This window comes from Mustela nigripes, chromosome 14 (genome assembly GCF_022355385.1).
Source record: "Mustela nigripes isolate SB6536 chromosome 14, MUSNIG.SB6536, whole genome shotgun sequence".
Lineage (NCBI taxonomy): Eukaryota > Metazoa > Chordata > Mammalia > Carnivora > Mustelidae > Mustela > Mustela nigripes.
The window spans coordinates 36,183,556-36,211,096 of record NC_081570.1 but is presented as its reverse complement, the minus strand read 5'-3'; the positions used below and the strand labels follow the sequence as shown (position 1 = coordinate 36,211,096).

Sequence of the window (27,541 nt, the reverse complement as noted above, 5' to 3'; positions counted from 1 at the left end):
TACTAGGGGCAACATTTTTATTTTGATCCCGAAAGCTGCATGTTTTTCACTTGGATCTGGTGACATCAGTATGAGCGTTGAGTCAGCTCCTGTGCCATAAGCTCTTCTCTCCAAGATGGCGTGGGAGACAACACCTCGTGGGTGGCAAACCAGTTTCTGAAAGCCAGACGTGCAGAAAAGCACATGCCTCCCTTCCTGAGAAGCACTTGTAGTTAGGCCATTATCACACATTTACCTCTTATCTCACGGACAGCATATTCTTGGTAGGTTGCATGTAGATAAAATCCTATCATAAATTTGTGTTAGAGCTCAACTGGGGATTCATTTTGCAAAGTGAAGAGGGCTTTTGTAAAGCAGATCGGTATCCCTTTGAGGGACATTCAAAATTTGGACCAGAGATGGATCGAATTTCTTTGTGTCTAAAACAAATCTGCCACCCAGGGTTCCCTCAGGGGATTCTGGTCCTTCTCTCTTTCCAGCATCCCCCCCATAAGTTCCAGGGCTGCCTGCTGATGAGCCACAGTACAACCCCAAGAGTCCTCCTCTCACTTGGCTTCTTGCCCTTGGCTCTCCAGGGCTGGGACCTGTGCGATTCCCGGCTCCACCAACGACGTGAATCCCCTTGAAACCAGCAGGGGCAGAGCTGTTGTCTGTGGGGACTCTGATGTCACCCTGCTGGCAGTCTGGACATGCAGCCATAAAGCCCTCTGGCTTCTTCCCTAGTGGGTAACCACCTGCTTAGAATTTCCATCACCAAAAGGGACATCTAGGACAGCCCACGGTTCTAGCAGATGCCCACATTTGGTTCTGTGGGTTGGGTAAACATACAGAGGGGGTTAAAACTCAGTAGCTGATGATTCTGGCAAGCTGATGGAATGAGCATGAGTATGAAGAAAGGTTAACTTCTCAGCCTTCCTCAAACACTTGGCCCCAGTGTTGTCCTCTCCTTTGAACACACTATTCCCTTGACCTCTAATGCCCAGTGTTCCTCAGTACTCTTCTTCCAACTACCCCTACTCTGCAACACACAATGCCTGGTTAACTTCTATTCATCCTTTAAGACCCATTTCAGAGGTCTCGGTTCCACATGGCAGATAAAGCACACAATTACCTTCTCCATTAAAATAACAGAAAAAAAAAAACTATTTTTAAAAGAAAAATAGGTTTTTATTGGCAAACTGGGAAAAAAAAAAGTAAAATTCTTAGAATATCAAAAGCAGGTGATATCAAACAATAAAAGGGAGAAACAGTTCAAGATACCAGGGGGAGCCCAGGTCTTCTCCTGGGGAGCTCTGGGGGAAGATCCAAACAGGAATGGGCCATGAGGACAGTCATGGGAATACAGACAGCACTGCTTGGAACTGTGGAGACTTTGGGGTCTATCCTTGCCATCCTCAATAAATAATAGTCCAGGTTCAAGTCTGGAAAAATACTCTGGAAATAAAGTGCCCCAATCTGGGAAGGGCAACCACTAAAGGCATCAGGGCTTGAAAGGAACAGAAAAGAAAGGAGCTGAGTGACTCCGGTCCACTAGAACAGACAAAGAGCGGGGGACGGGGGGAGAGAAAAGGACATTGATATTCTGGAATCCCAAATTACCTGCCCACTTCCTGGTCACACTCCCTCTCCTGACCAGTCAGCCCTCAGGATCAGGGGAAAGGATTCCTAGGAGGCCATCTGACTCCACTTCCTAGGAAACACACACCACCAGCACCTTTACTAAGGTTTGTTCATTGTTCCATCCTGTACCCTCAGATACAGATGACTGAGTTCCTCACATTCCTCAGTTTCCAGTACATAATCATCATGGATCCATCCAAGTCCCTCTCATATTTTATCTGCCCATTCTTTTATCTTTGCTCCCCAATCTTATCCTCCCCCAGCCCACCCAGTCACTCACTGATCTGCTGACTGTCACTACACATTGGGGTACTTCTGGTATCTTCTAATCTCTTTCACTAAAAATGAGAAGCTGGTCTGTGCCCGCTGCAGGATAGGCTGAGATCTACTTCAGTCACAACACAAATTCTCAGTGGCTTCACACAACCCCAGCTGTTTTTCACTCTCACCACATGCCTCATGCAGGTCCATGGGGGCTCCGCTTAACACAGTCTGATACCCAAGCTGATGCAGCTTCCATCTCAACCAATGTTCCCGTGGTGGGAAGGACATGGCAAATCTGAGGCTCGCGCTCAAAGGTTCCATCCAGAAATGTGGAAGAAAAATACCGTTTCTGCTAATATTTCATAAAACAAGTCACATGGCCGTGCCTAACCGCACAGGGAATGTGGAAGGCAGATCTGCTGAGGACCCAGGCAGATGAGTAACTAGGTGTCTGTGAAAAGTCCTACTGTCCTCCATACCCACAGAACGGATTTCATAGCCACTGATGAATCATGGTTGTGAACCACAGCTCAGAAAACACTAGCTTGGGGGCACCTGGCTGGCTCAGTCCATGGCGTGTGTGACTGTGGAATTCCTTGCGGAATACAAGGTTAGAGAAGCAGACAGAAGCCAACTGTACCAGGAGCCCTATGTTGGGTGTAAAGATTACTTAAAAATAAAATCTAGGAACGGGACGCCTGGGTGGCTCAGTCGGGTAAGCATCTGCCTTTGGCTCAGGTCATGATCCCAGGGTCCTGGGATCAAGCCCCACATCTGGCTCCTTGCTCAGCGGGGAGCCTGGTTCTCCCTCTTCCTCTGCTGCTCCCCTTGCTTGTGCTCTCTCGCTCTTTGTCAAGTTAATAAATAAAACCTACATAAATAAATAAAATCTGGGATAGGGGAGGGGGAGAAAACACTAGTTTAAAGATTTCTTGAGGCGCCTGGGTGGCTCAGTGGGTTAAGCTGCTGCCTTCGGCTCAGGTCATGATCTCAGGGTCCTGGGATCGAGTTCCGCATCGGGCTCTCTGCTCAGCAGGGAGCCTGCTTCCTCCTCTCTCTCTCTCTCTCTCTGCCTGCCTCTCTGCCTACTTGTGATCTCTCTCTCTGTCAAATAAATAATCTTTAAAAAAAAAAATTTCTTACGGTGACCAGCAATCTGGCCCTCTACACCTTCTCTCCACTGCCCCCAGCTCTGCCCCTGGGGACACTTAAAACACCTCTGCCCACTCTGCCTCAGAACATTCGTACTGAGAGATGGCATTTCCCTTGCCCAGGTGTTCCCCTATCCTGGCGTAATACTCTCAATTCCCTCAACTCCTCTTCCCAGGCTGAGACTTTCAGTTTCCTCTCCAACCTGGTCACTCTCCTCAGGCTCCACCCATTTGGCAATGTACCTTCTAATATGTCGCCTCAAAATGCAGTCTGAGCTGCTTGGCATTCAGCAATTCCCACTTACTCAGAGAAAAGAAGGCTGAGTCAGCTGAAGGAGAGGACTGACCTTCAGAAGTATGCTTCGTTCAGCCAGTTATCTAATTTCCTCGTTCAGCAAATACTATTGATAATTATATTCCCAGTGGGAGGCCAAATGGAAATCCGATCAGATTATTTTCTAGCTTAAAAATCCTAGGATGGCTTCCCATCCTAGGGGATTGTTAAGGGGATTACTGAAAATTAGTATAAAATAAGTAAATTAGCAGGACTGGGTGGCTCAGTTAAGCATCTGCTTTTGGCTCAGGTTATGATCCAAGGGCCCTGGGATCAAGCCCCACATTGGGCTCCCTGTTTGGCAGGGAGTCTGCTTCTGCCTCTCCTCCCCATTTGTGCTCTCTCTTGCTATCTCTATCTCTCTGTCTCTCTCTCTCTCTCAAATAAATAAAATCTTTTAAAAAAATGAGTAAATTATCTATGGAAGAAAGTTACCTTAGGAAAACCATTGGTGAGATAAGGACATCCCCATATTTTACCTAAAAGCTGAAATGTACACAAGGTCATATCCACAATTAGACAATCATTGCTTCCCTAACAAATTATGTATCAAAATATGTGTTGTGAAAGTTGTTTTTTGACTAAAAGAATAAAAGACCAAAAAAAAAAAAGAAGAATTACTTTAGTGGTTCTAAGCTTGTTTCTTGATCTATAAAATGGAACTATAAAGAGTACCTACCTATCCCTCAGGGGTTTTGTGAGGGTAAGAAACAATGATGCCTATAAAGCAATGCTTAGCATCGGTCTGGGACAGACACCTGCTCAACACGCAAGACCCATTACTGCCACTGCTATTACGAATAAGGCGGCAAGAGTAGCCACAGTCCAGCCTGGGCAGCAGGGCCCATGGCAGCGATGTGTTGGGAGGTGAAGAACGCCCATAGGGACAAAAAGGAGGTTGGCAGAAGACAGAGTGGTGATTTGAGTTAGCCATCGGGGTTCTGCCTGCCCCCCTTGCCCTCCTCTAAAGACCCTCAAATCCTGAGCCCTTCTAATCCAAAGTTTTTGGTGGGGTTTTTTTTCTAAAGGTTTTTAACTTGGGGTTTGCGGATGATCTTTAGGGAGTGCCCAAACCCCTGAGACTGTGTGTAAAAAGCATTTTTCCCGAGAATGCCAAAGCTTTTACCAGTCTCTCAGACAGATTTATGACTCCTGCCCCTCACAAGGTGAAAACCACAGACTCAAGCCATCTCTCCAATGTGACCCCACAGCTGCCCCAACACTTGGTCCTCTGTGAAGGATGGGCTAGTGGAGGCCACACAGAAAGGGGAAGCCACAGGAAGACTGAGGCAACACTGCTAAGCTTCCAGGTCTCCAGATAGAGCCCCTCCCACAGCCCATATTAAGCCACATTTGGCACTCTTTTTTTTTTTTTAGATTATTTATTTATTTATTTGACAGAGAGAAATCACAAGTAGATGGAGAGGCAGGCAGAGAGAGAAAGAGGGAAGCAGGCTCCCTACTGAGCAGAGAGCCCGATGCGGAACTCGATCCCAGGACCCTGAGATCATGACCTGAGCCGAAGGCAGCGGCTTAACCCACTGAGCCACCCAGGCGCCCCACACATTTGGCACTCTTATACTTCAGGAGCTGGTTTTCTACCCTCTATTTTTTGGTCATCATGTGCACAAAATTGGATTAATCATAATCCTTTTTTTATGACACATTTTAATCATTTTTATCATGTGCAACATACTTTTATAAATAGCTTTTTACTAATTTAATTGACAATAACCTAATCTAACTATGTTTTCTCCAGCTCCATCCTGTCCCCCTACCTGTGGGAACCATTATCCTGAATGCAACAGTGAGAACCCTTCCATCCTTTTTACACAGTTTCATGGCGTATGTGTTCATTAAAAATGTTTTTAAATTCTTAGTTGCGTTTAATTCTAAAACATGAGATAAATACAAATTAAAACCACAATGAGATACTCAGACACACCCCCTGGAATATAGTTTTAAAAACTTACAATACCAAGTATTAGCAAGGATGTGGAACAAAGCATTCTTTTGTTTGAATCACCATGATCTTTGTAAGGAATCTTGGCTTTGAGAGAGCTCAAATTCTAGGTTTTAGGCTACTCTGGCCATGAAATCAAACCAGACACAGGTAACCACTTAGGCCAGTTATAGACCATTAGTAAAGCAGTAGGTTTACTTATTCACCATAAGTAAACAGTAAAGAAAGTGACCTTGGGAGCCATCAGGGGAGCTTCAGACTTTAAATGGCACATTAGGACTTCTAGAATAGGCTAAATTATAGTGATAGGAAGCAGTGATTTCCTGGGACCAAGGATGGGGGAAGGGGGAAGTTCAAAGGAATATAAGGAATCTTTTTTTTTTAAAGACTTTATTTATTTATTTGACAGAGAGAGAGACACAGCAGAGAGAGGGAACACAGCAGAGGGAGTGGGAGAGGGAGAAGCAGGCTCCCCAAGAAACAGGGAGCCCAACACAGGACTTGATCCCAGGACTCTGGGATCATGACCTGAGCTGAAGGCACACACAACTGACTGAGCTACCCAGGTGTCCCAGGGAAGTTTTTTAGAAGACAGAATTATTTTCTATATTTTGATAGTGATGGTGATTATATTATTTTCAGATTTTATTTATTTATTTATTTGACAGGCAGAGAGAGGGGGAAGAAGGCTCCCTGTTGAGCAGAGATCCCCATGAGGGACTCTATCCCAGGACCCTGGGATCATGACCTGAGCCTAAGGCAGAGACTTTAACCCACTGAGCCACCCAGGTGTCCTGGTGATATTTTAATTGTCAAAATTCATTAAACAGTACATTTAAAATTGATTATATTGTATGTAAATAATAACAAATTCTTATAAGTTTTTCTTTTTTTTTTTTTAGGGGCATCATGCTACATTTAATCTTTTGGGACTGAACTTTTTTTCATTTAATATTATAAAGATTTATCCATATTGTTATGTGTCACTGGGTCTCATCTGACAGTCATATAATCTCCCATTGTGTGAATATTCCAGTTAATTTGTCCACTCTGCTGCTCATGGCCATTTGCATTTCCTTTTGGGATTGCTATGAACATTCTTGTACAGATCTTCTGGTGTCCTTCTGGATTTATCCCCAGTATTGGAATAACTGGGCTGTAGGGTAAGTAAATGTTCAATCATAGGAGATAATTAACTATTTTCAAAACTAGTTCTTTGCTTTTCCAACCTGAGTCAGTCTGTCCCCAGATGGACTGGGACCCCAGGGGCAGGAGACCCAATCTCTTCTTGAATTAGCACTGCTTAGCATTCTGTCAGCACCAGGCTGGATACCCGGGAGGCCAAGGGCAGAAACCCAGGGACCCGACGCCTCCCAGCCTCAGCCAGTACTGCGAGTAAACAGCGGGCAGGGGCCACACACCACAGATGGAGGCTAATTAGAGTCCTACTCCCTGGAGCTCCATCTTCCTAGTTCCACTTGACTTTGAGTCTGAAAGATCTTTCAGGGCCCTCAGTTACAATGCAAGTCCCAAGAGGAGAAAAGGCTTAACCTTATCCAAAATCCTTCTCAGCTGACACCTCTAATACCAAAACAACGATCAGCAGGAAAGGCATAAAGAACAAAATGAGTGACAGAAAGAGGAAGAGGAGGGATAAAGAAAGTGGGAGGCACCAAGAACATGAGTATTCTAAAATTATGCTCCCTTTTCTGCCAAAAGACCAGTTTTTCAGAAAAAAAATTTTTAATTAAAAAAAGCAGTATTTTGCAAGTGATCATAAGCAATTTTTAATATCCCTGCCATTGAGGGATTACCTTCCTTATGCTGAGTTACAAAGACAACATAATTAGCATGCAGTCAGCAATGAAGTAATATTGCTGACCTTTAATATAACCTTCACATCCGTGAATATAACCTTCACATCCGTGAGGAAGGGCGGCCCTGTGCTGCTGGGGAAGAGCTCTGAGGGATTTGGGGCTGGGCCAAACCACTGGAAGCAGAGCTCAGCCACAGATCAGGAATTTAAAAAAAAAAAAAAAAAAAGCATAACATAACAGAAAAAGATATCAAGAGATGCCTGCCTACGAGCTCAGAAAGCAAAAGGAGGAGAGTTCCTGCGAAGGAGGAAGAGGAGTCTCACGGCCCACAGTCCCATATACCACTCCACCTCTAACAGCTCCCTGGCTATCTGTCAGATGGGAGCTCCAGAAACGCTTGCTACATGAATGAACAGGGCAGAAACACACAGCAGAGGATCACAGCCCTGGGGCGGCAGCAGCTTCCCCAGCCACACAGGGCAGCAGAGCTGTGGACCACAGAAGGAATTGGCAGCTCGGGAGAGCTTTCTTGGTGCATGTAAGCAGATTATCATGATTGGTTTACCATTGAGACTTTCTAGTTCCTTAAATTAGATCATGGGCCAGCTGTACTATGGAACTACAGAGGTCTGTTTGGGCCCATCGGTTGCTGAAGACTGATCACACACAGAAGTCACTTCCAGTGTGAGAGGTGCTCTGTAACCAGAGGTCTGCCACCAAGCTGAGTTCCTGGGCGTTGGGCCCTAGGAGCGGGTGCTCAGTAACAGGAGCTGGGACAAATGGCACTAAGAGTACTCGCACTGACAGGAGGCCCCAACTACAGCCTCAGCTCAATGGAGCTTCAACAGTTTTATTGGCTAAATGCTTCTTCCCCAGTCTACAGCTGAAAGTGTAGGCCTGCTCACTGCCTCCTCCCCTAAGCTCTTAATGGAGCAGGAACTTTTAGCATAGGCTTAGAAATGGGGGGAGGTATAATAAGGGAGTTAGGAACCTGCTCATGTGCCACAACTGGACAGCAGGACAGAAAAACTCCTATTTTCTAATGCTGAAAACTGTCTATAGAAAGACTTGAACAGGATGGAGACAGGACCCAGAGTGCATCTTTGCCACTGGTCTCAGTTTCTGGTGCCTCCATGGGAGTATACCCTTTACCTTCCTACACCGGGACTTGGGGAACAGGGTGATGCTATGTCAGTCTACACATTTTGCAAAAGTACATGGGCCCAAAATTGGCCAAGAGGTTTGGGATTACCAGCTCCCCAACCTGACAGGATGGGAAGAAAGAAAATGTGTCCATGAAAAGCTTTCGGAAGTGACTCAGGTCTTCCACCTGAACCTTGATGCTGTACTGATTGGCCAGGAACTCAACGGTGCCTTGCACTACATATTCGTTCTGTAAGTGTGAGAGCGAGCAGGTAGAATAGACAACATGGCCTCCTGGCTTGGTGGCAAGCAGTCCAGCCCTGAAACCAGAAACAGAGAAAAGCAGAGACTACTGAGCTTCTCAGAAGCAGAAGGACAACAGGGGGAGCTGGAAGCATGGATAGCGGAGTCTACTGAGGGATGGGCAGCTGTGTTAGCTTCTCAAGTCCCTTCCACAGAGATACCACCAGAAGAGTCTTTCTCAAAGCAGAGAGCAACCCAGCCTTACTCCATGGGCTCTCCTCTGGAAGCAATCCCCTGAACTCTGACTCTGGTTATGGTCCAAACTCCTTCTTTTTTTTTTTTTTTTTTTTTTTTTTTGAGATTTATTTATTTATTTGTTAGAGAGAGCGAGTGAGCACACAAACAAGGGGAGTGGCAGGCAGAGGGAGAAGTAGGCTTCCCGTCAAGCCAGCAGCCTGATGTGGCACTCAATCTCAGGACCCTGGGATCATGCCCTGAGCCAAAGGCAGATGCCCAACTGACTGAGCCACCCAGGTGTCCCTATGGTCCAAACTCTGATGCTAGTTATGCACTGAGCCCTTACCAGCCCTACAGACCCTTGACGTTAGTCACTTTTTCAAGCTTTCAAGCTTGTGCTACTCACTGGGAATGGGACTAGCATGGAGGTAAGGTAACGTAGTGAATTTGTGCAACCAACCCCATGTGTGTCCTACCGCATAGGCTTTTCATGCTCCAAAGGACCCTCCTATCATGTCTGTCTCTTCCAGGTATTCTTCAGTCAGAAGGCCCTTCTGTGGGTGATGGTTGTGGCAAGAACTTCCAATCCCCCAGGTGACCAGCCCCCCGGAGCACTGTGGCACAAAGTCCCGAGTTTCTGTAAATCTGTTACTCACGCGAGCAGCTGCAACTGAAGCATAGGCAACATCTGCCGCTCCTTCTTCCTCGACCGCTGAAAGATATTGTTCTCCTCCTCATGAAGGGAGTGGCGGTCTGTGGTACAGGGCACATCCACCAGCACCTGCCCAGCAGTACAGGGTATAGTATTAGAGTATTAGAGTATTAGTACAGTATTAGAGCTCCTTATAGGCTCCCTCCCCTAGGCCCTGCCCTGAGAGGCTTCCCACAGTGCTCTCTCTGCCCATCCTTCCGTTGCAGAGTAACCGACAAAGCTTCTCATTTTCACCTGGTAGACAGCTGTGAAATAATGAGTGGGAAAACAGTATATTTAGGTCTACTCATGGCTGGTCAAAAAGAAAAACCAATACCCAAATAACTATAATTAAATAACTGATATTGATCTAGAAAGATGGCTTCCATTTTCTTTCCAAGATTTTATTTTTAAGTAACCACTACCACCAACATGGGGCTCGAACCTACAACACTTGAAATCAAGAATCCTGTGTTCCAGGGTGCCTGGGTAGCTCAGAAAGCTTCTGCCTTCAGCTCAGCTCAGGGTCCTGGGATCAAGCCCCACATCAGGCTCCTTGCTCATGGGGGGAAGCCTGCTTCTCCCTCTCCCACTCCCCCCACTTGTGTTCCCTCTCTCTCTCTCTCTGTCAAATAAATAAATAAATAAAAATGCTGTGTTCTATCAACTGAGCCAGCCAGGTGCTCCTAGAAAGAAGTCTTTCATGCTTTAGGGCTCTTTCCTTGCCTCTGTCCTTAGCTATTTGAATGAAACATCCTATTTACAGGTGATAGAATGCCCAGAAGGTAGCTGATAGATTGAATAACAGGATCAGGATTCAAAATTATTTTTTGCTGAAACATATCCAATGTGGAAAAGCTTTAAAGTAATAAATATAAAATAATTCATGCATTCATTATGAGCCTATACTCTGTGCTAGGCACAAGAGACGAAAACAAAAATTAAGACAAAAGAAAAAGTCCTATATTTACATTTCCAAAAAAATCAGCTATGGAAGACATCTGTGCATTTTAGTAAAGCAGAAACACAGGCAAGAAGCAGGCCTCAGGGTTGCTGGGGGATTGGTGGGGGAGGGATGGGGTGGCTGGGTTATGGACATTGGGGAAGGTATGTGCTATGGTGAGTGCTGTGAAATGTGTAAGCCTGATGATTCACAAACCCGTACCCCTGGGGCAAATAATTCATTATATGTTAATTTAAAAAAAAAAAAAAAAAAAAGAAGCAGGACTCTTAAGCCTAGCCAAGATTCTATAAACTTGGTCTTTCAATTTCTTAGAGTGGTTGAACCAGAATGGTGAGAACTGGACAGATTAGATCAACGAGTCAGATGATAACAGAGAGACAATAGCTATATATTTTTTATATTTTTAGAAGTATATGTTTTAATAAATACCTTTAGAATATGCCAATTAAAAGAAAATGCAAATAACTTTAAAACAGGAAATGAGGGACGCCTGGGTGGCTCAGTGGGTTAAGCCGCTGCTTTCGGCTCAGGTCATGATCTCAGGGTCCTGGGATCGAGTCCCACATCGGGCTCTCTGCTCAGCAGGGAGCCTGCTTCCTCCTCTCCCTCTCTGCCTGCCTCTCTGCCTACTTGTAATCTCTCTCTGTCAAATAAATAAATAAAATTTTTTAAAAAATAAATAAATAAATAAATAAATAATAAAACAGGAAATGACTTTCAACATCATTCATAATAAGAGAATGTAAATTAGATGCTTATCAGTTTGGCAAAACCCAAAACATCTAGTAACACGAGTGGTGACAGGATTTGAGAACACGGTACTCTTCCGCATTACCAGTAGAAATGAAGCCGATGTAACCTCCACAGAGAGTTAAGATTTAGTACCCTCTGTCCAATCTTAGATGCATATAAACTTATCTAGCAATGATACTTAAAAAACATAAAACTGAAAAGGATTGAACCCCAGGGTACATTATTAAATGAAAAAACTACAAATACCAAACAGTGAGAATAATATACCACCACTCCTTTTTTCGAAAATACACACACATTGGGGCACCTGGGTGGCTCAGTCAGTTGGGCATCCAACTTTTGATTTTGGCTCAGGCCATGATCTCAAGGTCGTGAGATTAAGCCCTACATCAGGTTCTGGGCTGAGTGTGAAATCTGCTTGAGATTCTCTCTCTCCCTCTGCCCCTCGCCCTGCTTACATGCACACATGCATACGCTGTTAAAAAAAAAAAAAAGAACCACACAGATTTGTATTTGTGTATCCACAAGGGATACATCTTAAAGGATACAGAAGAAAATATGAACAATGGTCATCTGTAGGGAGAGGAAGAAGACAGCCCTGAGACAGGAGCAAAAGTGAAGGATACCTCTCACTAAATACCCTTTTGTACCTTCTGAATTTTGCACCATGTGCTATATTAATATTCAAAAATAAATTAGCTTATTCATACTCATTTTAATCAGAGTTTCTGAGCAACCAAGTGAGTTGAGAGTCTAATAACTCTTTTCCCAATCAATCAGGTTCAACCTCTTTCCTGCTAATTATCTCTAATGAAGATATTACCAACAATTGTGCAGATAGCTGTGTTCTCCCAATCACCCATGGAGAGCGGGCCAGGTCCAGAAATGGCTCTCCATCCTCAAATATGGAGGACTGGACCCTCCCTGCTGAGGGTCTGGAGCTGGAATGGGGAGACCAGATTTGGCCAGATGGATGTCTCAGGTCAGGAATCACTCACCCGATCATAGGTGTCCCCTTCCAGTTCTCCCCACTTCCTGCCATCCCATGAGGTGACTCGAACTCGATTTCTATCCCTGATATTTTGAGGCACATAGCTGTGAAGGACCCTCTGAAGTCTGCCTGTTCGAGAAGTGGACAGATCATTGGCAGCGAGATTGCCTGTGGGAATATAAATTTTAGCATTGTTTTTCCTAATTCTGGAAAAAAATGTCATTGGAACCTTGATAGGGATTGCACTGAATCTTTAAGTGGTTGTGGGTAGTAGGGATAGTTTATACCTGTGAGAATAAAGAACAAACAAAACATCCTACCAGCAATGGTGCTAATGGAGAGTCAGACCAATTCTTGGGAATAGCCAATCAATGCAGACCCCAGAGGCAGAGGCAAGTGGAGTAGAAATATTTATTATGTATACAGCACAGTACTAGACACTCTTGAGTAGGAGCTGCAAAGGCAATCACAAACCCAGGCCAGAAAGGATATGTAAATAAATAAATAAAGCAGACCAAGTATGAATATTTCTAAGTAAGTATGCCCTCTCCTGCTTTTCTGAAATGTGTCTCTCTCTTCATCTTTGGCAGATACTACACACTTACCAAAATTTATTTTCCTTATTCTTTAGTATTAGAACTCCAATTTTATCTGAGGGAAAGGGGAGCAATGTGCCCTATTTCTCAGCCTCCTTCTATAACTAAGTTAGGACTAAGTCAATGAATTATAGGCATAATTATGGTGTGGGACTTATGGGAAGATGTTTAAAAGAAGCTAACACTATTTGGTGTGCCCCTTTTACCACATCTTTTCTTCCTGCCTTGAATCTGAATGTGATAACTGGAGTTCTAGCAACCATCCTGGACCATGAAGCAATCCTGAGAAGGGAAGCCAGAAATAAAATAGGCTGCAAAAAGAAAGAGGGAGCCCAAGTCCCTGATGATTGTGGAGACACCATACCACCCCTGGATTGCCTATGTCCCAGCTCTCTAACATAAGAGAGAAAAACTTTTCTTCTTTAAGCCAGTCATTTTCTATTGTATATGACCAAACCTAATCCTAACTGATTCACCATCTATCTTTCACTTTCACTTTCCCTTTTGTGACAAACACAAAGTTCAAGAAATAGTTCAATTTGCTCTTGGCTCTCCTGTAAGAATAAACATTACCACAAGCTTGATGATAAATGGTGATTGATACCTGGCCTCAGAGTCAAGAAGTGAAAGGGAAAAGTCAGAAACAATGATGAAAACCTAGAGTACATACCTTATACCTTATGGGAGCGATCACTACCATGAATGAGCTTAGTGTTCCCACAAAGGCATAGAGTCTCAATTTTTGAGGGCACTTAAAGAGGTAGAAATTGGATTCTCTGCTCAGGAGGAATTTGCAGAAAGACATGAACCAAGAACAGAAAAGCTGGGTTCCAGTTCGGGCTTTATCTCCAACTTGGATAAAAGTTAAATTATTTACTCTCCTCAGGATTCAACTTCCCCTTCCCTAAAATAGGAGGGGGGCTAAACTAGAGAAACTCCAAGTTTCCTTCTTCCACTGGGATGAAGGACTCCCTTGGATAAGGAGTTGGGATGGGAACAAGGTGCTGGTAATTTAGTACACCTTAGAAGAACAACTCTCAATGACTTCTCCTCAGCCCTTCTCCTTCCTCTTAGTGCAAGTTCCTCCTCTTCCAAGTAACCCCACCTTGCGTTGGTGGTATAGTGGTGAGCATAGCTGCCTTCCAAGTAACCCCACCTTACTCATCCCCTTTCTCAAGGATTCCCGCAGCACTCAGGCAGATCAGCACAGCCTGGCACAGAGGCTGGAACCTCCTGCACTGGACTCATTAAACCGTATCAACACTATTTCTCCTCTCCCTCTGCACTTCCAGAAGGTAAGATCAAATGTGGTACCTTGCAATCACCCACAGGGCTGACCATGAGGCTGGAAGCCAACCCTAACTGTGCAAGTTGGCTGACGAAAACTAGAAGAGAAGGGGTCAGCACCCCCAAAAAAAGCTAGGGCATAAGGCAAGAGGAGCCTGGCTGACCTCCAGCATGAGTGGAAAAACAACAGCCCCTGTCTGGATATTTCTCAGGTCTCCATGGAAAAAACACTGTCTTTTAAAAAATGGGATGTCGGGACGCCTGGGTGGCTCAGTTGGTTGGGCAGCTGCCTTCGGCTCAGGTCATGATCCCAGAGTCCTGGGATCGAGTCCCACATCGGGCTCCTTGCTCCGCAGGGAGCCTGCTTCTCCCTCTGACTCTGCCTTCCACTCTGTCTGCCTGTGCTCGCTCTCGCTCGCTCTCTCTCTGACAAATAAATACAATCTTTAAAAAATAAATAAATAAATAAAAATAAAAAAATAAAAAAATAAAAAATGGGATGTCAGGGTGCCTGGGTGGCTGAGTGGGTTAAGCCTCTGCCTTCAGCTCAGGCCATGATCTCAGGGTCCTGGGATTGAGCCCCACACCAGGCTCTCTGCTCAGTGGGGAGCCTGCTTCCCCCTCTCTCTCTGCCTGCCTCTCTGCCTACTTGTGATCTCTGTCTGTCAAATAAATAAGTCTTTTTTAAAAAATAAATAAATAAAGGTGGGATGTCAGCCAGTAGATAGCTGAAAAGAACACTTCCAGTGCACATGGCCTGAGCCGGGGGCTGCATTTTGAGATGAATAAGACTTGGGCCTGTCGCCCAGGAGTTCATTCTTGAAGAGGGAGAAGATGCATACCAGGTAAAGTTCTGATGCAAGGCTAACAGTGCTAACAGTTGCAAGGGTGACACCCACTGCACGGGAGCATAAGGAGACAGGCATCACTTTGCAGAGGTCAGGAGGGAAGACTTCCAGGAGGTGGCACACTTGAGCTGAGACTTGAAAGCTCAAAGGCTACAGGCAGGCTAGCTGGGATAGGGTGGAGGGTATTCTAGACAGAAAATGTAACGAACAAAAGATGGAGGCTGATTCAAATCACACCGAGTAGCAGAATGTGGCTGGAGCACATTCTGGGGAAGAATGACCTAACGCTATAAAGGGACGCTGAAGCCAGATCTTACTGCTTTCGTTGACAGATGAAGGAGATGAACTTAATCTTAGAGACCAAAGTAAACAGATACAGAGGAATGAAGGTGTCATGTGTAGATTGATCAGGGCCCTGCTTGAATCTGCCTTCAGAGACCTTGCTCGGCTCAGCAACCTTTCTTGGCCAACTGACAGAGGAAAAGAGGAGAAAACTGCAAACAAAAATACACCACCTTAGCAAGCAAGCACTATACCCTCTTTGACCCTGGGACTAGAGCCCAGCCTATTCGGGAGGTCCCTGGCTGGGTGAGGTAGGGACCCCTCCCACCCCAAGGCACCAGCCCTCTGACTTACGGCAACAGCCAGTCTGAAGCAGTGCTAGTGTCTTTCCCCCGGGCGCTGCACATAGGTCAAGCACAGTGTCGCCGGGCTGGAGGCCAAGGGCCAGGACAGGCAGCAAGGAAGCAGCATCCATCAGATAGTAGTCCATGACACCCAGGCTGCCAAGCCTAGAAGAGAGGAGACCACCTGAGAGTCTAATACCAAGTCAGGAGACCCAGTGGAAGTCAAGGCCACCAAGTCCATGCCCTTAGGGGCTACTGAGTTCTACTCCGCAAAAATTCATTTCTCAGACCCACTCTCTCACTCATTCATCCCCACTGCAGCCAGAGGGACCCTGAAAACACAGATCGAGGGGTGTCTGGCTGGCTCAGGCAGTAGAGCATGCAACTCGATCTCAGGGTTGTGGAGTTTTTTGTTGTTTTAAGTATTTTATTTATTTATTAGAGAGAAATAGAGAGTGCATGGCATGTATTAGGGTGTTGGGGGGAGAAGCAAGGTGGGAGGGAGAGGGACAAGCTGACTGGTGCTGAGTGCAGAGCCAGATGTGGGGCCCAATACCAGGACCCCAAGAAGCCAAGAGCCAGTGGCCCAACCAACTGAGCAACCGAGGTACTTCTGGGGTTGTCGGTTTGAGCCCCGCACTGGGTACAGAGATCACTTAAAAATAAAATCTTTAGGGGCGCCTGGGTGGCTCAGTGGGTTGAGCCTCTGCCTTCCGCTCGGGTCATGATCCCAGGGGCCTGGGATCGAGTCCCGCATGGGGCTCTCTGATCAGCGGGGAGCCTGCTTCTCCTCATCTCTCTCTCTGTCTGTCTCTCTGCCTATTTGTGATCTCTCTCTCTGTCAAATAAATAAATAAAATCTTTAAAAAATAAATAAATAAAATAAAAAAAATAAAATCTTTAAAAAAATCCAAAAAAACAAAAACCAACCCACAGATCAATTTACTCCAATCCAGCCAAGCTAGCCATCTTGCCCTGCCTTAATTAAGCCAGGCATACTCCAGTCTAAGGCTTTTATAGCTGCTCTACTTTCTGCCCGCAAAACTCTTCCCAAACAGCCCTGATTTGATTCCTCATTTTTTTCAGTCTCTCCTTAAAGTTACTCCACAAAAGTTATCTCATCAGAGAGGCACTGGCATTCCTTGACTACTCTATCTAAAAATAGCACCCCTTACTCCCATTACCTCTCTATGTGACAGTACTTGTCTCTGAAGCACTTGTTGTTCACTTTACCTATACAGATGTGTGTGTGTGTGTAAGTGTGTGCACTCTCCTCCCTCTCCCTCTTTAGAATGAAGGCAGAGACTTTGTTCACTATAATAACCCCAGCACATGAAACGCCACCTGGCATATAGGAGGAACTCAGTCTTATTGGATCACATATTAAGACACAAAATGCTTCGTGGGTTTAGAGAAGAAGGCCATCAACTGTGCCTCTCACAGTTACCTGAGTCAGGCCTGATGAAGAAATAAGCCCTCATTAGGTAAGAAAGGGGAAGAAGGGAGGAAGGGAGGAAGAAACAAGAGCATTCCAAGAGCAGAAAGAAGAAAAACAAGCAAAGGCATGGAAGGAGGCAAACTCATCAAACTCATCAAAAACGATGAGAAATCTGGTGTAGTAGAAATACAAGGTGAGGGGCGCCTGGGTGGCTCAGTGGTTTAAGCCGCTGCCTTCGGCTCAGGTCATGATCTCAGGGTGCTGGGATCGAGTCCCACATCGGGCTCTCTGCTCAGCGGGGAGCCTGCTTCCCTCTGTCTCTCTCTGTCTGCCTCTCCATCTACTTGTGATTTCTCTCTGTCAAATAAATAAATAAATAAATAAATAAATAAATAAATAAATAAAATCTTTAAAAAAAAAAAAAAAAGAAAGAAATACAAGGTGAAAGAAATTGAAGTTGAAAAACAGAGGCCAGGTTATAAAAAGCCTTAAACCCTATTTTAAGGAGTCTGGACTGTAACAGGCAGGCAATTACCAAAGTCTGTAAAGAAAGGGACATGATCATCTGAATAGAGTTTTAGAAAGCTAGGCAGACTAGAAAGAACAAATTAGAAATAGACACCAGTGAGAAGGCTGTGATAAGAGTCCAAGGCATGAAGACAGGCAGGAACCATATGAGTAGAGACAGAGGGACAACAGATAGCAACCTAATGGTCACAGGACTCCTCACTCCCAGGCGGGTTGTCATAAGTCACTCTCCTGCCTGAGACACAGCTCAGCCACTGGAGACAGATTCAAGGAGACAGAAACCTGCCCTGACAGGAAGGCTCTGGAAGAAAAATGCTACAAGACAAGAGATACAGCACCACTGAGGGTCCACTATAAGAGCTACGTCCCCAGGCTTGAGGTTGTGACACCTTCACAAGTAAGCTCAGACTATGATGGGATATTTTCAAAGTCAAATCACACTTGGATTGTCCCTGAAACTGTGTGCCTCATGCCTCATGGAAGAGAATGATAAGAAATCTGAGAAAAGCACAAAATTCTTGTCATACTAGCACAGGTCTAAGAAACCTATTCTTATCAGTTCCTTCCTTTTGGAAGCATCACTCAACCTTTTTTTGGTTCACAGACAATTTTGAAATCTGCTGAAAGCTAAAGTCCCTCTTTCCCAAAAAAAGGGAGGGGGGCACAACACTTTTTCAGGAAATTCTTGGACTCCCTAAATACATCTTTGACCTCCTAAGAGATTAGGGCTCCCTTGATTTATACGGAGCCTATCAAGACAAGAAGGAAACCCAAACCTCTCTGGGTAAAAGCCAAGCACCTCAGGCAACTTGGTAAACCACAGGTGCTGTGTCCATGGTTCTGCCTAAAATCGATGCCTCCAAACTGATCTCCAATCCTGCCCCAATCTCTCTCCCTCTCACTTCAATTTAGTAACATGATCTTCCTGAAGCATAACTTTGATGAGAATACCAGCAACAAGAGGTACTGTTTTTGAGTGCTATACTGTAGGTGCTGTACTAGTGTCTCAGATCCATCACTTAACTTAGTCCTCACTAGGAACCTGCGAGGCAGAACACAGATTCCAGAGCCAGACCATCTGAATCTCAAATCCAACCCAGCTGCTCAACAACTGTGTGCCTTCAGCAAATTATTCAACTTCTCTGTGCAGCAATGTCCTCATCTGTAATAAGAGTGCCTACCAGGGGCGCCTGGGTGGCTCAGTGGGTTAAAGCCTCTGCCTTCGGCTCAGGTCATGATCTCAGGGTCCTGGGATTGAGCCCCGTGTCGGGCTCTCTGCTCAGTGGGGAGCCTGCTTCCTCCTCTCTCTCTCTCTGACTGCCTCTCTGCCTACTTGTGATCTCTCTCTGTCGGATCAATAAATAAAATCTTAAAAAAAAAAAAGGGTGCCTACCAGATAAGATTATTGTGAGGTTTAAAGGAATTAATAGAAGTTAAGTGCTTAGAACAGTAGCCAAATATGAGCTAGAGTATCGGTGCCATTATTTTCCAGATGAGTTTCCAGTAAGGAAACCAAGAGTCAGTTATCCAAAGCTACATGTCTAATAAGTGATGAAGGCAAATCCCAAATCTAGGTTTTCCTGACTCCAAAGCCTATGCTTATAACCACTGTACATTATTTCCTTTCCCCTACTCAGAAACCCTTTCCAGTGGTTCTCTAGAACAGATCTTGGCAATTTACCACAACATGGACTATAGGGTACATGGTCTGAAGCCATCCAGCCCTGGAAAGTCCAGCCATTTAGAAGCAACCCTGGGCCATCAAAATCCCCTTCTTCCAGGCATGTGCACCCCAAAGTTTATAGCGGCAATGTCCACAACAGCCAAACTATGGAAAGAGCCTAGATGTCCATCAACAGATGAATGGATATAGAAGATATGGTATATATATATAATGGAATATTATGCAGTCATCAAAAGATTGAAATCTTGTCATTTGCAGTGACATGAATGGAACTAGAGGGTACTACGCTAAGTGAAATAAATCAATCAGAGAAAGAAAATCATCACATGATTTCACTGATTTGTGAAATTTGAGAAAAGAAGCAGAGGATCATGGGGGAAGAGAGGAAAAAATGAAATGGGAAGAAACCAGAGAGGGAGACAGACCACAACAGACTCTTAATTGCAGGAAACAAACTGAAGGTTGCTGGAGTGGAGGAGAGTGGGAGGGATGGGGTGACTGGGTGATGGATACTGGGGAGGGTATGTGCTACGGTGAGCACTGTGAATTATGTAAGACTGATGAATTACAGACCTGTACCCCTGAGATAAGTAATTCATTATATGTTAACAATAATAAAAAAATTCCCCTTCTCTCAACCTGTAGCTTCCTAGCATTCAAGATTCCCACACATGCCCCCCCACCACATACTCTTCTACCCTTACCTCCTAGTTTTCCTAAGCATGCAGCCTTCCCTCCAGCCAGTAACTAGAACCATTGCAAAACCTTCCTAATTTACATCCCCATTTCATATGTCATTCACGGACTTGCCCCTCTCCAATCAGTTTTCCACACAGCAGTCAGAATTTTTAAAAAATCCAAATCTGAGCATGTCATTCCCCACCTTAAAACTTTTCATGGCTGGGGCGCCTGGGTGGCTCAGTGGGTTAGAGCCTCTGCCTTTGGCTCAGGTCATGATCCCAGGGTCCTGGGATCGAGCCCCGCATCGGGCTCTCTGCTCAGTGCAGAGCCTGCTTCTCTCTCTCTCTCTCTGCCTGCCTCTCTGCCTACTTGTGTTCTATGTCTGTCAAATAAATGAATAAAATCTTTAAAAAAGAAACCTTTTCATGGCTCCTCCTTTCTTTTAGAGAAAAAGTACGAAATCCCAAATGGCCTAGAAGACCTACAAAGCCTGGCTTTTGCCAGCTTCTATAGCCTCCCATCCCCATCCCCATGCCACCAGCTTTAATGCCTACTCATTCTCAGGTCTTAGCTTAAATTTCATTTCCTCAGAAAAGACTGGGTTAGAGCTCCTAATTATAAAACTTAATAGCATCTTGTACTTTTCTTTGGAGCACTTATCACAATTATAAATAATTTCTTAATTGTTGTCTTCCTCACTAGGAAGACAAACTGCTCCATGAGAGCTTCAGCTGAGCACGGGATAAGAAGACCAGAAGTCCCCTCACCACCAACCCCTCTGGAACTAACTTTTGTGTCCCTAGGTAAGTCTCACTCGTTGTCTTGTATCAGGAGGTTACTTGTCCTCAACTGGATGGGTGGCTATGAGGGCAAAATGAGAAGGCAGTTGTAAAAAAAATACACATTTTAACTGCAGAGGGTACAGTAAGTGTGCAAGTTAGAGATAGCTGTCTTCCATAGGGTGCAGCAGAGCAGGTTCTGGGGTCAAACTGCCTAGATCTAAGCATGAGCCATACCAACCTGCTATCTCAGGGACCTAAAGCAAGCAAGTGCCTTAACTTCTCTGCACCTATCTCCTCAAATGGAAAAGAGAAATAATATTACCTACCTCAGAGGGCTGCTGGCAGAACAAAAGGAGATAATGCACATACAACACTTAAAGAAAACCTAGCATATATAAGCACTCAATAAATATCAGCAATATTATGATCCTTATGAAACAGGACAAGAGCTGGGTCTCTTTCTGTCGACTTCGAGCACACTCAGGACAGCCCCAGATCCTACCTGGCAGGAGGGAACCGACTGACATCCCCTCTGGCAAAAGTGAAGCATCGAAGGTTCGGGCTGTAGGCCCCAGAGGCTGGAGTTGGAGTTTGGTCACCATGAGGCTCCAGTTCCCCGTGGGAGATGGCTTCCTTCACAAAGTCCCTGGCCCTCAGTTGCTCCAGCTCATCACTCACATGATCCCAGGCAGCAAAGTTATTGACCAGTGCACTGTACTTCTGCTCTGAAAGGAGACTGACCCGGATGGATGGCCAGAGATCACCAAATTGCACGCTGTAGGTCATGTCAAAATTCTGCAGAGCCAGTTGAGTGGCAGGAAATTTGGGCTCTGTGGCAGCCTGAAAGAAAAAGAACGGGCTTATTGATCTTCCAGACTTACCTCTCCCCTACCACCTGACCTCACCAATACCTCAGAGCCCTGCAGCAAACACGGATCCAGCCACTGCCCACTCCTGTGTTTGCATCCTCCCTCTGCCGTCCAGAAAAGAAGTATGAAAGAGAAAAGTATTAGGGAGCAGGCCTTTCTATCTCAGGCTGTGAGAAAGCAAGCTGCAGCTCTCACAACGGCATATGCGGGTGGGTCACCAAGAAAGGGGGAATCCTTAAGGCCTGGGAGTAAGAACTTAAGAGAATGGGAGCTCAGGATAGGACTCTTGAGGAGAGCCTACAGAAGGCTGGAAGAAACTATGAAGGCCCTGGGGGAAGCCTCAACCTTAAAAACAAAAGATGCTTTCTTTTTGAACAGCCATTTCCATCCTCTAAAGCACTTTCTTGCCTCCTAGCTTATGTGAGCTCCAAAAAAGGCAGACAGCTCAGTGGGATACAAAAGATATCAACCTTCCACATTTGATGGAGAGAGAAAGGTAACTTACCTACAGTCATGCGGTGACTGACACCATAATGCTGAGAATCACAGAGTTGAGGGTCATTTGGGGAGAGTTCCTAGAGCTTAGGAAGGTGGGACAAGGAGGCCTCCTAGAAACCTTGTGGTGTAAACCAAAATGGGGACTTCTATGGGGGGAGCAGAGACGGACGGGATTTGGGCTTGCAGAGCATAAACAGATTAAAAGGAAAATGAAAACATCATCTGAGGGGTCCTCAGTTCTGTCCACGTTGCCACAGCTGGGATCCTCACTTGGGCTATTACTAGTCCTCTTGGGCTAGTCCTATTACTGTCTGTTCATTTCGCTATGGCCCATATTTTGGTTTGGGCAGAAATCTTCCTCTGGCCCTCATTTCTTGTTACGGCGAGGACTCTTGTTCCGACCATGACTTTTGGCAGGGCGAGGACTCTTGCTCCGGCTCCTGCTCTGGTGGGGACTTTTGCTGCGGCCCCGCCTTTTGCCGTGGCGAGGACTCTTATTTCCACTCTGACTTTTGTCATGGAGGGTACTCTTGCCCATGCCCTGGCCTTTGCTCCGTTGAGAACTCTCACTCTGGCCCTGATTTCCACTACATTGAAGACCCTCGCTCTTATCCTGACTTGGGCTTTGGTGGGGACTACTGCTCGGGCTCCGACTTCTCTTGCTACTGGGACTCCCATTCCGGCTCTGACTTCTTTGAGGACGGAGACTCTTGCTTTGACTTCTACTTCTTCTGGGGTGGTGGGTATTCTCAGCCTGGCTCCGATTTCTGCCTTGGTGGGTATTTTTGCTCTGGTTGTCACTACTCTGGCAGCACTCACTGATAACAATAGCTGAACTACAGCTGAGATCAGTGCTACAGCTGGAATTCTTCGTCGAAGGCAAAGGACAGCTATAGGGAACCTTGGGGGGCTCTTTGCAGCAGCCTCGAGGAGCCACAGAGTAGACATGGAGGCCACAGGGCATAGTATCACAGGCCATAGGATGGCCCCGAGCTTGGGGGGCAATGGGTAAACTTTGAGGATCAAAGGGTGTTCGCAATGGGATAAAAGAATAGATGTGGGTGGAACAGGGAGGTGGCACAGGCTGGCGATGAGGTTGGGGTGGGCCCCTGGGAGCGCTAAAGATGCCACAGGGGGGCACCATGGTCAGTTTATGACACTGAGGGGGACCAAGGAGTGGGCAAGGATCAGAGGTCGGGGGAACCACAGAATATATATGGGTACTACACGGGGGTCCTACAGGAATTCCGCAGGAGGTGCTCTGAACGCAACTACTGGGCGGAACGGGACAAAAAGGAAGGCGAAGGGGAAGACAAGTGGGGAGAACAGGTTTAAGAGTTCTAGGGATCACAGTAGGTAAGGGAGTTCCTTGGGGAAGTTCTTTAGGGCAGGGATTTGAGCAAGTGGTAAAGGATGTCACCGTACAAGAAGGACCAGAAGGGTGGGAGGGAGGTGGAGGAGAGGCACAGGCCTTGGGGGGTCTGGGGAGGTCAAGAGTAGTGTGCTGGAGAGGGATGATCAGGGAGCGACATCTGTGGAGAGCACGTGGTTGTTTTAACTCTGCGGATTTGGGGGACTTCACTTGTGGGCCAGCTGGGGTAGGAAGAGGGGGTTCGTTATAGCTTCTGCGGGGGGGTGACTGGGGTGGAGATATAAACTGGTTGCTCAGGGGTGAAGGGAAGGAGAAGACAGAATAAGGACAATGAGAGGTTAGGGAAAGAGGTGGTTCCTTGGGGCAGGGAGGACAAGAAATTGCAGTGCCTGGCTCTACAAAGAGGCAAGAGTTCCCACCAGTCTCCCAGGTGAAAATGGACTCAAAGCAAGGCTTCACGGGAGCCTGGCACTGAGGTGAGCAAGGAGAACAAGTACTCCGAGCAGGCAGGCGGAGGGCACAACACGGGCTCCCAGGGGCAGGTATGTGGGTCTCTTGAGAAATATGGGAATAGTGAAAAGAGCCCTCCTGAGGTGAGCTGGGAGAGCCAGATTTGCCTGCCTGAGAAGAAAGTGGGGAGCCACAGCAATTTTTCCCAAGGGGCAGGTCAAGCTGTGGTTTAGGTTCACAAGGGTCTGGAGGCTTAAGTAAGCTATGGCAAAAGCTGTCAGTGAGTGCGGAAGATGTTGGGGAAGGTGGAGGGTCATTGTAACTTCTGCCTGAAGACCAGGGACAAAGCAGAGGGGAGATCACGGGCCCAGTTTCCAAAACCCTGTGAGAAAGGGGTGGGGAAACTACAGATCTAATTTCCACCGCCCGGTGAGCAAGAGGAGGTGAAATAACCAGGGCAGTTCCCAGGGGCCTATGAGTAAGAGTAGGTGAAGTGATGGGGCAAGTTCTCTGGGACCCAGGAGTAAGGGAAGATGAAATCACGTGGCCAGTTTCCAAAGGCCCATGAGGGAGCATAGGAGAAGTCACGGGACTGGTTCTCAAGGGCCGATGAGCGAGAGAAGGGGAAGTCCCCGGGCTAGTTATCAGGGCTGAAGGGTATCCACCACAATAGCAGAGGTAAGTCTGCTCGTCAATGCAAGGGCTTCGGGGACAGGGACGCGGTACTCTCGGGGGACTGATCCAGCTGCAATAAGGGCTCCGTGGACGAACAGGGGGTGACCCCAGAAGGCTGAACCGATCAAAACAAGGGCTCGAAGGGGGCGAACACGAGAGGATAGGCTCGCGGCAGAAAGGCCTTCCAAGGAGTGGAGAACAGGGTTCAAAAGAACATCTCCCGGGGCGCAGGGGAGGCTGTGGAGGTGGGGAGGGAGGAGGTGGGGGTAGGGAGGGGGGCGTGGCGATTAGGGAAGAAATTCCAGGCCTACAGGTGAGGCCACAGAACGGGTCTCTGGAGAAGTTGGGAGACTCCAGGGGGAGAGGGGAGTCGCTACACACTTTGCCTGGGTTTGGGGAAAGGCCAGGAGCGTGGTCAGGGTGATCACTGTAACCTTTCCTGGGCGCGAGAGGCAGCTCGAGGGTGAGGATGGGGTTGAATCCTTTCCCGGAGGGCGGCGAAGACCCAGCAAGGTAGGGGCTGTCGCTAAAACATTTTTCGAGAGGTGAGGGCGGCCGGGCTGAAAGTTCTAAGACGAAAGGCGGAGAAGAGGTCATGGAGGGAGGGAGATAGAGGGAAAAGGGGTAGGAAGGAAGGGGAGGGAGGGAGGGGAGAGGGAGGAGGGGAAGTGGAAGGGGTAGTGGGGGCCAAGGGGAAGGTAACCGAGAGCCGGGGAACAAGGGGCGGTGACATAACTGAAAGAATGTGGGCGACGGTGATGACGTAACTTAGAGGGGCGGAGTCGGGAGGGCTCAGACTTTACGCGAGCGACCACCCAAACCTTGTGACGAAACAAAAAGGCGGATAGAAGAGAAAACGTAACAGACGTGAAAGGGAGGAGCCTAGTGACGCCTCCTGAGGGGCGGGGAAAAGAGGCCGAAGGCGTTCCAGCGGCGTCGGAGTTGCGAACCAGTCCGGGGGGGTGGAAGTGCGGGGCTGAACAAGTTTCCCGGCAAAAGGCTGCTGTCGCTGTTCCCTCCTGGGCCAACGGCCGGACCTTACCCATTTCTTCTTATGTCGATGTCTCCGCGGGATGGTCGCGAGGTGTGCACGCTTCAGCACGTCCCGAGCGCTTCTCACAACCAGCGCAGCCATATCAGCGTGCGCCGCCGAGTAATTCCGACCGGAACCGCGACGGCGGACTCGCGGGTTCCGGAGAGATGGTGGCGCCCATCGGGGCGAAAAGAGGAGGGAACTGCGGCAGTCTCTCTTCCGGGACTCAGCCCACCTTTGTAAAACAGGTGCAAACCCTGCTCCGCCAGGAATCTGTGGGTGTTGGGAAAGAGCAACCGCTGGCACAGAAAGAGATGCCAATACCTGGAGCATTGGGAGAGACTCCGTAAAGGCCTCTAATCCAGTTGGGGGATAGAAGAGGACTAGGAGCTGGCAGTTGAGTACTGAAAGGGTTAGCCAGGCAAAAAGGGGCGGGAAGGACCTTCCAACCAGAAGTTGCACGGAGAAAGAGTCTAAGGTGGAGAAAAACGAGGACAGATTTGTGGGCTGAGGCGGATTTATAGAGAAGCTAACTAAGCTTGAAGTTTCAGAACCTGTCATTTGCAATGCCCCTTCCAAGGCCCTGTCCTTAATATTGTATTGTTTTTCTTAAAGAGGGCCCTCAAATTGTGTAAGCTGTAGGCGCCACAAAAGTTGACTCCACCATAGGGAGCCAATTAGAAGGGAAGGATATGATCAAATAGGTGTTTTCAAAAATGATCATCTGGGAGGTTACCGGTTGGTGAATATACCGAAGGGCTGGGAGAGCGCATGGAAGCCCCGTGTCCTTTCCCTGACTATACCTTGCACTGTGCATCTCTTCCATCTGACTGCCCTAAGTTATATCCGTTAATAATAAACCAGTGATCTAGTGAGAAACGGGTCTCCTGAGATCTATAACCTCCTCCAGCAATTTGCTAGCAACCAAGGAGGGGGTGGTGGGGACCTCTTATCTCTAGGTACTGAGTCAGAAGTACAGATGTGAGCTTTCAGCCAGTGGAGCTTAAGTATTCAAAAGTAATCAGCCATCTGATTTTTAGACAGCAATCTCTTCGGTGCCATAGAAAATGAGAAGTGTGAAGAACCCTTGTAGCACTTGAGCATTTACAGTATTTTATGGATTGTGAAATGTCAAAGCTACATATGAATGAGGGAATGTTTAACCTTTGCTCAAGCTGTATTCTTCTTTTTTTTTTTTTTGAGATTTTATTTATTTGGGGGCACCTGGGTGGCTCACTTGGTTAAGCGACTGCCTTTTAGGCTCAGGTCATGATCCTGGAGTCCTGGGATGGAATCCCCCATTGGGCTTCCTGCTCATCCAGGAGTCTGCTTTTCCCTCTGGCCCTCTCCCTGCTTGTGCTCTCTCTCTCTCTCAAATAAATAAATAAAATCTTTTTTTTTTTTTTTTAAGATTTATTTATTTGACAGGGAGAGAAATAGTGAGAGAGGGAACACAAGCAGGGAGAGTGGGAGAGGAAGAAAGCAGGCTTCCCTGCGACACAGGAAGGTCCTGAGCAGTACCGTGGAATCATGACCTGAGCCTAAGACAGAGGCTGAACGACTGAGCCTCCCAGGTGCCCCTCAAACTCTATTATTCTTAGTGTGAGTTGTAAAGTTCCAGTGAAAAACATACACCTTTATTTCCACATTTACAGGAGTAGTTACCAAAAACCTTAAATATCACAAGTAGAATCTTGTGTTTATCACTAAAAAAAGAAAATAGTAGATGATTGGAGTAAATAGGATTAGGTCAGGGAAATCAGATGAGAGTAGTTCTGGATTAGTGTAGTGCCAGTGAAGATAGAAAAGGATTGATTCCACTTACAATTCAGAGGGAATTACAGGACTTCTTGATTGATTGGCCCCATCTATTTCAACTAGTACATGCTACACCACCAGTAAACAGCTGTCCTTTAACCTGCTTTTTTATTATATGTATTTTTTCCACACAGTCTGCTAAACTATAATTTTCAAAAGATTTAAAGCATAATTCTTATATAAAG

At 46.5% G+C, this 27,541-nt stretch overlaps 1 protein-coding gene across 3 annotated transcripts; it reads right to left on the bottom strand.

The window, feature by feature from the left end:
* Positions 1–36: 36 nt before the first annotated feature.
* Positions 37–27,275, bottom strand: NSUN4 (NOP2/Sun RNA methyltransferase 4). 3 transcript variants are annotated; one of them, XM_059374615.1, is made up of 6 exons: positions 25,548–27,275; positions 21,144–21,481; positions 15,539–15,693; positions 12,179–12,339; positions 9,429–9,553; positions 37–156 (listed from the first exon to the last, which is right to left on the bottom strand). In XM_059374615.1, the coding sequence occupies exons 1-6, from the start codon at positions 26,097–26,099 to the stop codon at positions 66–68; spliced, it is 1,422 nt and encodes a 473-aa protein (XP_059230598.1). In that variant the 5' UTR covers positions 26,100–27,275; the 3' UTR covers positions 37–65. The 3 variants fall into 3 exon arrangements, with proteins under 3 accessions (XP_059230598.1, XP_059230599.1, XP_059230597.1); XM_059374616.1 differs by lacking the exon at positions 37–156 and adding an exon at positions 1,162–1,690 and having other exon boundaries at positions 25,548–26,460; XM_059374614.1 differs by lacking the exon at positions 37–156 and adding an exon at positions 1,698–8,612 and having other exon boundaries at positions 25,548–27,274.
* Between the last annotated feature and the right edge of the window lie 266 nt (positions 27,276–27,541).